This window comes from Vairimorpha necatrix, chromosome 4 (genome assembly GCF_036630325.1).
Source record: "Vairimorpha necatrix chromosome 4, complete sequence".
Lineage (NCBI taxonomy): Eukaryota > Fungi > Microsporidia > Nosematidae > Vairimorpha > Vairimorpha necatrix.
The window spans coordinates 222,383-236,028 of NC_088819.1; the positions used below are offsets into that span (position 1 = coordinate 222,383).

Sequence of the window (13,646 nt, forward strand, 5' to 3'; positions counted from 1 at the left end):
AAAAAAAAACTTATTATTTCCTTGTTTTAATTGTATTATTGCCATGAATATATGTCGACTGGAGTTACAGAAGATGCAATTGACAGAACTTGGGTGTGTTAAAGAATTTTAAACACATATCAATGCACTAATTCTTTCTTTAAACAATTTTAAATTGAGTCTATCTGACGTCTAAACAGTTATAATTATGTGGTTGAAAAACAAAAATATAATGTCAGATCTGAATAATTATGGAATCAATTGAAAACCGTCTCAAAAATATACCTAAATTACGTATTTAGTTTCAGAATACTTATTAAATGACCTTATTTTGTTAGAACTAACGGAATTTATATGCCTAGGGGGGGAGTTTGCTTATTTCCACAAGCAAAAAAATCATCTTGATAAGGTTTCAAATCATCAATTATTGGTATTCTGTATTGTCTATGAGACTTTATACCACCAAAAGGATTTATGGGGGTGTAACTAATAGACCTGCTGAAACTCTGTTACATCTTATAAAAGCTATTTGTAAAGAGAGGACTATTTTATACTGCGACAATGGGCTGCTTACAAAAGTTCGGAAAATATTAGGCGGTGAACATCACACAGAAAATCATTTTCTTAATTTTGCGAATCCCAACACAAGAGTTTATACTAAACATGTGTAATCATACTGGCTAAGCAAAAATATCACAAAAAAAATGAAAGGTATAAAAAAAAAGATTACTGCAATATTATCTTGTAGAAGTATGTTTAAAGCTAAATTTGACGAGCTCTATAATTATAATCTAGGGTATTGTCTGTTTTTGAATAAATATCTTGATTTTATTAGTTTTTACCTCGGTCTGCGAAATCTTTATTTTTTTTTATATATGTCGTATAATATCCATATATAAATTCTTTTTATGCGCCAATATTTTTAGTTTTTTTGAGTTTTGATTAATAAAACAGTTTAGGTTCTTCATTTATATTCGTTGCTTTAACATTGACCGAACACGAAGATTCCTAGGATATTATCACAGTATCTGAATCTTTGCTTTCTCTTGTTGATCCTCTTAATTATTATATTTATCTTCTTTTATGCATTTATAATCTGCTAAATAAAAATTGTATATTCTCATTATAAATGTTGGGAAGTATTATTCGCATACTCGATTTATTTTTTCTCTTAATTCATACTTAATTTTTAAGAGACGACTTAAATTTTACATTAAATTTAGCAGTTTTATAATTTATCTAGTACTATTAATCTTTAGTGTATATTATGTATACATAGAAGTAAATTTAAGTTTGATAACTTGCAGGTGGTTTTGAAAATTTTATACTAAAAAAAAATTTGCCTTTCATATCATTACAATATGGATGTAAGTCTTTACTGAATTTTCAATCTATCTTCTGGTTGAGAAAGTGTGTATATTGGGCTGTTGATAGCATCATAATTCAATGTTTTTTTCTTATTTATCAATTTGATTGAGCCCTTTTTGCATGACTATTATATTACACATATAACATCATGTTTTAAGTTCTTCTACAAACCCTATATATATTGTATAATTCTCTTTATTTTTAATTCAAACCATAATTGTATCGTTTGTGATCGATATTTCAAATAGAAAAAAGTTAACACCAAAATACATAGGCTTATTATAAAAAGAAATTTATATGAAATCATTAGGTGTATATCAAGTAAAAAAATTATTGATGATGATTTAATATATTTATGATTCATGCTGTCGATGATGAGCACTTTAAAACAAATTCTCTCGGAAACTTAAACACAATTTTTTTAGGAGAACAAGCGAAAAAAAAGTTATGTAAAAATTAGTGAATTAAACTTTTTTAGCTAATAAATTTGCAAAAAAATACATTTATATTTGTATTACTTGAAAAATTTTCCTATGTATTAACATAGGACGGCGTAGTTACAAAATATTATGGAATGCACTGAAGAAGGCTTCATATAACAATATTCGTGAGGAGTATATTCAATCAGTGTTCCGAAAAAGACTCTTAAAAGTATCTCTTTGAAAAATAGGCAAACAGAAGATCTTGGAAGTGATGAAGAAAGACGAGAGATGGAGAATATAATCATCTCTACTTACAAAGAGAGACACATGAAAACTGAAATAAGACATAAGAAGAGAAATAATGCTTCATTATAGAAAAATTTAGCAACTTAAAAATAAACCCATTTAATTTTTTATAATTTTTCTTTATTAGAAATCAAATAGTGGTTAACAAAGAGAAAATTAGACCAATAGTTGCAAAGGAGTTAGTTTATGTATAAACAAAGATTAATAACATTAATGTGAAAGTTGCTTATGTTGTGTAATAATTTAAAGTAAACCTAGAGTCACTACCATTCAGTTGGTCGTAGAGTTTATGTATTGTGATTAAAGTATCGTAAATTATTACTTGCATGTAATTTTTCCCTTGTTTCTTACAAAACTAAAGAATTAATAAAAAATTAGCTATGTTTTCTATATTTATAATGAGAAGTTTATACTTGTTTAACATTCATAAGATGTATAAATTATGTAAAACAATACTAAAAAAATAAGTAAATAAAAATCTAGAAACAAAAATAAACAGCAAAGAACCTAAAGATTTAATTTTGGTAAGATTATTTCGAAAAAATTTTTAATGTTTATTGTATCATATAGATATAGTGAAATAATCAATCTTTGGCTGTAAAAGTATAATTATTTAGCTCGGCTTTGCTTTTTATCTGATTGACCTACTAAATGATCTAGAAAAAAATTGTATATAAACATTGAGCGAGTAAAATTCAATTGGTCAATATTTGTCACATATTATGTGTAAAGTGTTTTATACTTTGATAAATGTTTAAAAATTCCTTAAACTTTTAAGCGTTGATAAATTCTAAGCTTTTTGACAACTCCTTGACTTTAAAACGTTAAAGATTTTAATTAAAATATAAATCAAGAAATCAGATCTGTCCTCGTTAGACGCATTTGTTAGGACTTGAATAAGGCCTTGACAAGAAATGCATTCAAATTTTATGGATACAAATCTCCCATACACATTGTTTTAATTCTTCTATATAAAACATTGTCAGCCGCAGCGAATAAATTGTCAAATCCACGAAAGTGCATATTGCAGTACAAAACAAGCGAAACTTTTGTTACTTCTTTCATATTTTAGATAATGTTAAGATTAATTTAGAGAAAAATATGGCATAGAAATGAAACAAAATGTACAGTTATATATGTTTCGCCATAATATACTGATACTATTGTTGTTAGACAAATTTATATTTATACAATAGAATTAAAAATTAAACAAACAGTAATAAATGAAAATAATTCTAAATTTGTCAATTTGAGCAGTTTTATATTAATAACTTAGATATTAATTTATAATATAACCTTCTGCAAACGATCATAGTAATTGAAATTCTAGTAGTTTATTATTTGTCTTTTTTTTTGAAAACGGTTGAATAGTTGGTGCTAAGCTAACTGTGAGATTGATTTATATCCTGCAATATTTTAATATGATGTGAAAATAGTTAAGTAAAATAAAATTTTTTGTTATCTAAAGTGTCACAATATCATCATCGTTTTTTTACATCCATTCTTGTTAATTTTTGCACTAAATATTTTATTCATAGTAAACATTAAGACGAAAGTACAAAAATAATAATAAGGAATCATGAATTATCATTTTATGCCAAACGATAGTTTCTATATTATGGTTTAAATTTTATTTCATCTCCTTAATTGCGATTGTTACAGTCTAAATTTAACGAGCCATGTCATAAAAATACAAGATTTATATTTTTATTATTTTAATCTCATTTGATAATACTAGATGGCTTAAATTACTTATTGGGTTGTAATGTCTATTTAAAATGAAAATTATACAATTAGATACTTATAATTTTTGAAGTAATGAATTAGATTACATGGCAAAAAAACCAAAAAAATATGCGGAAAACTCCAAAAAGCATCTTTCAACTTTATGCTTCATAATGGAAATTAACACGTAAAAAATTGCAGAACACAATAATTGAAAAATTAAAAGATTATATTTTAAAAAGTAGTTAAAGCAAAATATACATAATAAACAGCAAACATTCAAAAAAAAAATTTATTGATTAGCTCGAAAGTTTTTTGACTATCCAATATATAATGCACGTTGAAATGCCAATAACAATGATCGCTTCTGTGTATGTTGGATCATTAATTTTATTATCATCATCATTTCCTCCCTTTTTTTCTTGATACTTATCTGATTGCTGCGAAGAATCATAATCATCATTTTCGCTAGAATCTTTTATTGAATAAAAATCATCATTTTCGCTCGAATCTATTGGAGAACAAAAATCTTTAGAATCCCAGGAATCTCTTAAATTATTGGAATCTTCAATATTGCTATAATCCTGTGTTGAATGGAAATCTTCAAGATCCCAGGAATCACTTAAATTATTTAAAGCATCAAAATTATTCAATTTTTTCGGGTTATATGAATTTTTGTTTTCAGTATTATCTTTCTTATACATGCCTTCTATTCCAACGATTTCTTTTGTTTTGTCCAAATCTTTAGTTTCTGGAAATTTATCATTAAGATTTAATTTAAGCATTTTGTTTTCGTTTGTGAAATGATTTTTATCTATAAACTTAATTCTTAAGGGATTTTTTATATCGTTTAATGTTAATGTTTTAGTGCGCAACTTTTTTATATTATCTTCTTTGTTTGTCAATAATTCTATTGAAATATAATAATTTTTAGTGTAATCTAATTCTAAATTCGCTTTTAAAAAAAATTTATACATAAAAAATTCTTTTTTTCCATCATCGTCATTTTTAAAAGCTTCATATATAGATTTTATTTCTGTATGATCTAATTTGCGAAAGATAAGATTAGTTTTTATAAAGAGACCATTACTCAAATTTTCTAGGTTGGTGACCCTACAAATTCCCGAAGTATCCTTTTGATTGCTTTCTATTATATTGGACACATAGTATTTAGTTTCTAGATCATGTGTAAGTCCCAGATAAATTGTAAAATCAGATTCATTTTCAATTGGCACTAATATGGCCTCTTTATTAGCTACTATTTTGGATATTAAAACGATAACTATTAAAAACATGGGGTTATATATTAACTGAAATTTATATAAAAAAAACACATCAATTTATTGATAGATGACACGTCACAATAATTTTAATAAATTACTGATTTATGGATTGAACACTAATTTCTAATAAAACTGTTGTTATTCTAATTATATTGTGAATGTTACATTCTTATTTTATGTAAAAATATATGAACACATATTAAACACACAGAAAAATATTTAAGCATGGACTTACATCATATATAATCGCACATCGAAGAAAAAATAATTAGATAAATAATACAAGTAATCATGATAAATGTATTTTTTTCAAAAATAATAGAATGTCAAACCACTAAAAGTTGAGATAATGAAGAATAAAAAAATCATTATTAAAAACAAAAAAAGCCCCTTAAATTGAGTATAGTACGTCTTCGTTTTTCAATATATGCTATGACATAAATTTATACTGCGAGTCAGCACATTGCGTATTTACGTACTTAGATTAATTTAGAAGTATTATATGAGAATTATTACGTGTCAAGAGTTGTAATATAATCAGTTGTTAAATGTATTGTTTATGTCTAAAGCATTATAAGACTTATGCTTAAATAAGTTACAAGGCAAAGTTGTCTATAATTGAGGCTCACAAAAGTAATAAAAGAGCGTTAAAAGATATTTAATTTTTACATCTATTTAAATTAAATTTTGATGTAAAATTATATTATAAATAATTTTTCACTTTATTTAAAACTTGCAAATTGCTCTAAAATTATAAGTTATAATTTTTTTATACAAAATTAAGCACCTGGTACAACATATTCTTATAGATACGTTAAATATTTAAATTGCTTTATATTCTTGCTATCCAGAATAGTATTCAGATGTGAACAATAACGTACAATCGAAGTGGTGTGAATACAAACAATTAATAGGCGCGAACTAGATCAAAATTATTGATATTTTTATACTAGTATGACAACATTTAAATTTTCTTTCTTGCAATTGTATATACTTTCTTGTAAAATATATTTTTAGACTGCGGAAAGTGCTTTTTTCTTCTGTAATGCTAAATGCTGTTGTTTATGAGAAGTCGACTTTTTTGTGGATTATGGATCAAAAAAGACTCAAAATTAGATAAAGGTTATTTTTATGTATAGAAGAATTTAAGAGATTTATACTATTTGAAATGTTTACATGAATCATTAAGATAGGATAAAGAGTTTTTTATGTTCGGTATTAAGAATAAAATATCAAATAATAAAAAAATTTATATTACTTAAGTTCATAATGAACATCAATAACATAACAATTAAACAATCATACTATATACGATTAGAGATTTCGATTTCTAACTAAATTTTATACATAAGAGTAAGGTTCTATTAGAAATAAAAAGAGTTAATTTATTTTTTTTCATAGATATGACGTTGTAGAGAAGAAAACATGCATTTTTGATTTTATTGTAAAATTCAAATATAACGTGTTAGATGATTAAATATAATCCTTTATCTGATAATATAATGCAATATTCATATATATCATGTTTTCTGATAACAACTACTAAAGTAATAATCTTTTATATTTTCATAATTTTATCGTCATTTATGTAGTACTAAGCATATTACATAATTTTAGATTTCAAAATGATAAAATATTATGGAAGTTGTGAAAGTTATAAATTTATGTCTAAAAGCTATATTACCTTACATACTAACGCTAAAATGAGCAATTAAATTCTTTTGTGAAAAACATGCTTTATTATTTTGAAAACATTAAAATTAGTTATAATGTAATCAAGAACATATATAAAAATTTATTTTTACTATTTTTTGTAAAATTAAAATTTGCTTGTTGTTACGATGGTTTACAAGTTTTACTTTATGATTATGTCATTTTGTTAAATTTACTTTTTTCAATGTATTCCGGATCTGTAACATTTGTAAAAACTAACTCATTTTTATGATCTAATGTACATCTTATATTTAAGTAAATAAAATCATTTTCTTTATCGACTTCTGTATTTTTAATAGCAAAGTTTTATTTTTTAAAATATCATGTACGATCTTTATATCTTATCAATTATTTGATTATTTTTAGATAATATTATTGGTATATTGTACATTTTAGTATCATTAAAATAAAATATTCTTTAAAATTTTTTATGCCATAAAAATTCTTTTTTTTCTCTTATTCTTGTTCTTTGAATGAGCATTATATAAAGATTCTTTAAAGTATCGCCATCTTACAAAATTGAATTTAGTATCATGAAAGGTTCATGCTTCAATTTATTTTGTTTTGATAACAATATTTTCTTGACTTTTCATTTTTTTTTAAAAAAAATGCTTTAAAATATCCAGTTTTTGATATATGATTTAATCCTAAATGTATAGTATAGTAATATATTTTTTCTGCAAATATAATGGGATTTTCTCAGGATGGTATTTAAAATATAAAATCAATGAGTATGAATAACATGGGGGTATTTGTATTTGAAAATTAATATAAAAATGTTGAAGACTTAACGACTTTAATAATGTTTATTTTATTATTGTTGCTATTTATGATTTTTTTACTTTCGCTTTATTATTGCAGTTTAATATTTTTACTTCTTTAGAAGTATTATCTACGTTTTAAAAACTTGATAACGTAATATCTGGAGTTTTTTGACATTACAATCAGTTTTTTAGTGTATTTTATAGATATTTTTTGAAGCTTTTTATGAGAATTTCAGAAATTTACTATTAAATCATGAGTTTTTATCTGTTAACTTATAATTTAGATCAACAAAGAACAAAGAAATTTTAATGTTGATCTGCAACAAACAGAAACATTCAACTATAGTAATCAAGACTAGCAAGGTGTATTGATAGTAGGTGCACTAAAAGAAATAATTTAAGGCACGGAACAGCATTAATATAACAAAAACACTATAAATCCATTGTGTTTATTTTTTTGCGAAAATATAATCTGGTTCTCATATAAATATTGATTAATTAGTTATAATAGTTTATGGGTTTGTTTGTCTGTATTTTATGAAGAATTTTAAATGCAAGATATTAGTTTAATACATTATTTGAATTTCATATAAATAATAGATTGAATGAATTCATAATGATGTCGCCATAATGATAATTTTTTTTTGAGGGATGATATTGACAAAAACTTTTTTATATAGCTGTGTATTGACAAATTTAGCTGATTGTGAGTAATTATTTAGACACGACCTCTGCTATAAATATACGAAATTTAATTAAGTAATCTAATAATTTAAATACATAGTCTCAACTCGCAAAGAAAAAGTGTCATATAATACAATTAACATAGAACTTGTTTGATTTGTTATGATAAAAAATGCATTGTTAGCAAGATATATACGTTAAGAAACAATATAGTTTGTGCGTAAATAATTTTAGATTTAAAATCAAAGACATGAATCTTTTGCATGGTTTGCATTGTATACGGTTATAAATCATTTATAATATTTTTAATGATAAGGTTTCTATTTTACTGTTATATTCCTCTATACACAACTTTATTCAGCTGTTATTTTTCTACATAGTGCAATTAAGCTAGCCATTATTCAATATACAGCATCACTTTTTGTATCCTTCTTTTTGATTTATAAGATATATTCTGATTTCTTTTTTTTGAAGAGTATAACAGATTTTACTTGAGGAAACTATGGTTTTCTAAATTTTTTATGAAATTTTTGTAATATTTTGTTATAATCCAAACATGTTAACTTACGGAATAGTTATTTTCTGCATCACACCCAAATTATTTGCAAGAGATTATGATAATAAACTTTTTCTCGGCATAGTGAGTCGATCGTAATTGGTTTTCATCTCTCACTATTATTACAGGGGTTTGCATTTTTATAGCCACTTTTTTAAAAAAAAACATTTTTTATACCTAGAAATGAGAAAGCAGTCACACAGGACTGCAAATTTTTATCATTAAAAAGAAGTTTCAGGATAAATAAGAGAAGTGGGCATTTCTTATGCTTTTTTCCTCCATATTTACAACAGCTTAGTAATATTGGAGAATTTTTTATATTAAAATTTAGATTTTGTGCAAGAAAATAAAATAATACAGTAGAAACGAATTTTGAACAAGTTCTAAAACTGATTTTAGCTTATCGTGTAATTGATTCTACACTATTATAGTATGGTGTTTTAAATTGTAAGGCGAAACATAAATTTATCTAAGTCAATGAGATTGTATATTATTTTACACATATTTCTATTGATGTTTCGTGATATATCAAATTCTATTTTTTAATATATTTTAAAAAAAATTGACTATAAAAATTCAACCCCTGTAGTATTTTTTCTTTACTCTTGTCAAATACAAGAATATCAAACTTATGGTGGTTGGCTACATTTTTTAATTTTCTTTATTGTGATATTTCAGATCAATACTTTTCTACAGTCTCTTGTACTTAGAACTAAGTGCTTCCTTGTTTTTTTGATCTTACATTTACATATAACAGAGATAAATACATTTAATTGCCTTGTTGATCGGTGTCATCTCAATTGATAATCTCAAGCAGGTGGAAAGTCAGAAGTTAGAAAGTAGATGTTCTTGCCAATGAAATATTACTGATGCATGACTTTAAATGTAATATTCTTCTGTATGTATTAACATGGGACTGCGTGGTTACCAAATACCATGAAATGCACCGAAGAAGGCTTAAATTAACATTCGCCCAGTTGTATATCCAATTTCTGTTGCTGAAAAAGACCCGTGAAAATTTCTTTACAGAATATAGATGATCAGGAGATCCAGTAAGTGATGGGGAAAGACGGGAGACGGAAATTTAATCATCTCTACCTACAAAGAGATGCAATTTAAGATTTAAATAGGGACATAAGAAGAGAAAAGATGCTTCATTAAATAAAAATTTACACTGCATTGTTGGATCTTTTCATACAATAAAATCCCAAATTTGATCTCATTTATCACTAATGAGTCTACAATTTTTCTACGAGACTTTTATGAGTAAGTTATTTCTCTTCTAAAATTTTACTTTTTTAGCTGTAGAAAAGTTTAAATTGTTTCGGTCCTAATGTGAGTGTTTTCTCAGATTAGCAAAATAAAATATATATTGATGCTTATAAATCATTTCCCTCCTAATAACAAATTTATTTTGTTTGTTCTGAAATATGTTAAATTTTAATGTTTCTTATTAATTTATATTGGCTTCTTATAGTTTATGTCAACAAGATACATATCTACTCATTAGTAATTCTTTTTTATCTTCTTGTCATGTATCCAGGGGACATGGCACTTTATATAATAAAACTCTAAATAGTTTTTAATGTAATTAGTTTTATTATGTTTTTTATAATCTTTATTGTTATTATTTAATGAGTCTCTTTTGATCATTTCCGCGTACCCTTCTCTGCAAGTTTTCTTTTATATTTTATTTTTAATTTATTATTCTTTTTCAACACTAAACACAAACATTGGCGTACCTACGAATATAGAAACGACCATGCAACTTTCGTTTGAAGAGTTGAATGTGTGACTGTTCTTGACAGGCCACCTGAGACGTTCACCGGCCGATAGTTTTGACGGCTGATTATGTGGTGTAGTGATGTACATCACACTTCTTAATGCTATTTTTGCTCATTATTTCCATTTTAGTATCACTTTTCGTATTTTTAATATATTTTACAACTCATCAAAAAAGAAACTTTTTAGAATTAAAAAAATATTTTTTACCCCCATGTATCTTCCATTAATGCTTAATATTTTAGAAATTGATGGGGAAACGCTTCAAATACTCTTATCATTAAAACATAACAATGTATGTAATCTAACTATACCTCTTGATGTTAATGAATCAGATGTAGGATGTTACGTTTATATATTAAGAGAAGTACCAAATATTTTGAATACTAGTAATCATTTAAATTATAAAAAAATGGAATCATATACATTTTCGTATTTTAAATATAGTTGGTCTGGTCACTACATAACCAATGAATTTAGTAAATCTTTTCTAGATTAAGAAGAATCTTTTTCATGCAAAAAAAGATATGTTGACGATAAAATTTTTATTGAAAATAATATTGTCTTTGATTCCACAAAAAACTATTATATAGTGGGAATGTATTCTAATGATTATAAAACAATAACATATTTATATAGAACATCAGAAATATCATTCGACAAAAAAATACCAATTTATGACGTGAATTATGATTACATTATACCACAAGATTCAAGGAATAAAATACGAATTCCCGAGTTCCATTATCCTTTTCTAATACAACCTCATAAGATACAGGAGGTTCAAAAAAAATTCGAAGCAAATAATATCAATTTTTCAAGGAAAATTATATTAAATAATAAAAAGTTTTAATTTATTGAAAATTTTTTTATATTTCTTCGGAATGTATGCTTATAATTATGTATATTTAAGTTTTACACTTCCTTGAGGTTGAACTTCAAAAACTTTGTAAAATATACACTGTGTTCTACTAGGTGAATATGCAGCGTTAAAAGCCTAAAAAGAACAATATGACATAAAAATATTAAAAAAGAGCGCAACTGTCTACGCCCAGACTTTCATTGTTTTTTTACATACCAAATCCAGGCTCCTACCCATACAGTTGGAAAATGTTTTTTTGCGAATCATGTGCCAAGAAGTTAAAATTTAAAGATTTATATAAAAAATATTTCTTGAGTTATAAACATTTTTTGTTTTGAATGATTTTGCAATGAAAATTTTGCCCTTATGGTATGTCTGAAACCTCTCGGCAACATGTGAATAACATTTTAAGATTCATAAGACAGTATTGGCTAATAGATGAAATCTACTAAAAAAGGAATGTACAAAATATCAGGAATAATTAGATTATCTCTGTACAATTTGCACCTTGACTGCTACAGGTTTGAATTTAAGGATGGGGTGGGACGTAACTTCAACGGGAGTTTTTGATGGAACTTCATTTTCTACTCTAAAAGATACCTAACATAAAAATTTGTATCTTCTGTACCCATTCACAGAAAAACAGTTCATAGTAAACCCAAACAAAAATTCTGTTTGTCAGCTTTAGGGTCGTTAGGTTTTTAAAAATAATTTTCAATTACTTTGAAAGAAAAAAAATGAGAAAAAAAATAATAATTTTAAAGAGGTGACACAAACCAACGAAACGGGAATTGTAATGAGGAAATTTGAGTATTACTGTCGAAAAGATATGATACAGTCGAACCCCTTAATTGGTTGGGATAAAGGTATAGAACATTAGAACTGATAACTAAAATAGTACAACCCCATACTATACTACAACTATGGGATTCTAATAAAGCACATAAAAAATTTGAACAACACGTTAAACGGAATAGCTTTAGCTTATCTCGAAGCAGTCGAATCTATCAACGATAAACGTCGTGTTAATTTACATATTGTAGCTTTATAGCGAAGCAGGAGAGACTTTTTATTTTTTTAAAAAATCTTTTCACATCTTAAATATGGTATTATACCTAGAAATTGAATTTTAAATTTTCTAAAAAGATAGATGCTGAGGAAGATTTACAATCTATGAAAATATCCTGTGTGACACGAATTTTATTGGAATTATTATAGTTTTTAGAAAATAAACTTTTATAATTTTTGTTTCTCCCTAAGAAAGAAAAAAGGTCTGGTCTTAACCCGCCGCCATTAATGTCAATGGTTTCTTTAGTAAATTTTTATCGAATTACGATACTTTAAGTGTATAAAAATTGAAATTATTGCTACATTGACAATTTATCATCGATGAATTTAATTAAGATCTATCATGAAAAAAAAATCGTGTTTTAAAAACATAAGTGACAATGAAATTTTAACACAAGTTGTCATTTATTCTTGTATATATCATAGAAAATTTATGGATCACTAGATATCTTGCTGTTATAAGAAGTCATAAAAATCGTAGATCAAAATTTCAAGGAATACAAATATGCTTTTGACATACTATCTCGATTCTGAAGACACAAAAATCTGCAATTTTATAAAACACATAGGTCAAAACTGCCATTAAAAATTATTTTTTTTGGAAAGTAGTAAAGCGAATCCATCAGTAGTAAAATAATAACCTCGGAAAATCTAGGTTCTAAACTGCATAAAATAATACTGTTTTGCAGTCAATTGGTATAATCAAGACTGCATTTGCATATACTATAGAGAAATTATGAAAAAAATTAATGAAGGGGATCTCAAAATATTTTTAAGAATCTAACATAGCTTAAAAATTTTGAGTAAATAGTAAAAGTATTTTCATTAGTAGAAAATGATTTTTTTTCATATCCCGATTTAAATTCTTAATAACTTAATACACCGGATTCTACTATATAAAGCGCTTATGTAAAAGTAATTCAATTACAAAACAAAGTAACTTGTACACGAATTTGTATTTCCAAAAATTGTACAGAAAGGAAAAGTTTTTTGAGAGAAAAAATTAGAAAAAATAAAGAATATATTTTAGCCTATAAAATGCTTTGCTTGACTCATCTCGTAATGTAACATTTTTAGGATCCTTTTAAATTAAGGAAATCTAAAAAAATATGAGATCTTTAAAAATTTGTTTTG

General features: G+C 25.3%; 2 protein-coding genes across 2 annotated transcripts; one reads left to right on the forward strand and one right to left on the reverse strand.

Moving 5' to 3' along the window:
• Window positions 1-4,099: 4,099 nt before the first annotated feature.
• Window positions 4,100-5,095, reverse strand: VNE69_04030 (putative SP-containing membrane protein; the record flags this gene model as incomplete). The annotated part of the gene is made up of 1 exon (XM_065473274.1): window positions 4,100-5,095. The coding sequence occupies one exon, from the start codon at window positions 5,093-5,095 to the stop codon at window positions 4,100-4,102; it is 996 nt and encodes a 331-aa protein (XP_065329346.1).
• A 5,701-nt stretch (window positions 5,096-10,796) lies between these two features.
• Window positions 10,797-11,081, forward strand: VNE69_04031 (uncharacterized protein; the record flags this gene model as incomplete). Its single annotated transcript, XM_065473275.1, has 1 exon — window positions 10,797-11,081. One exon carries the CDS (start codon window positions 10,797-10,799, stop codon window positions 11,079-11,081), a length of 285 nt encoding a protein of 94 aa, XP_065329347.1.
• Window positions 11,082-13,646: the final 2,565 nt, after the last annotated feature.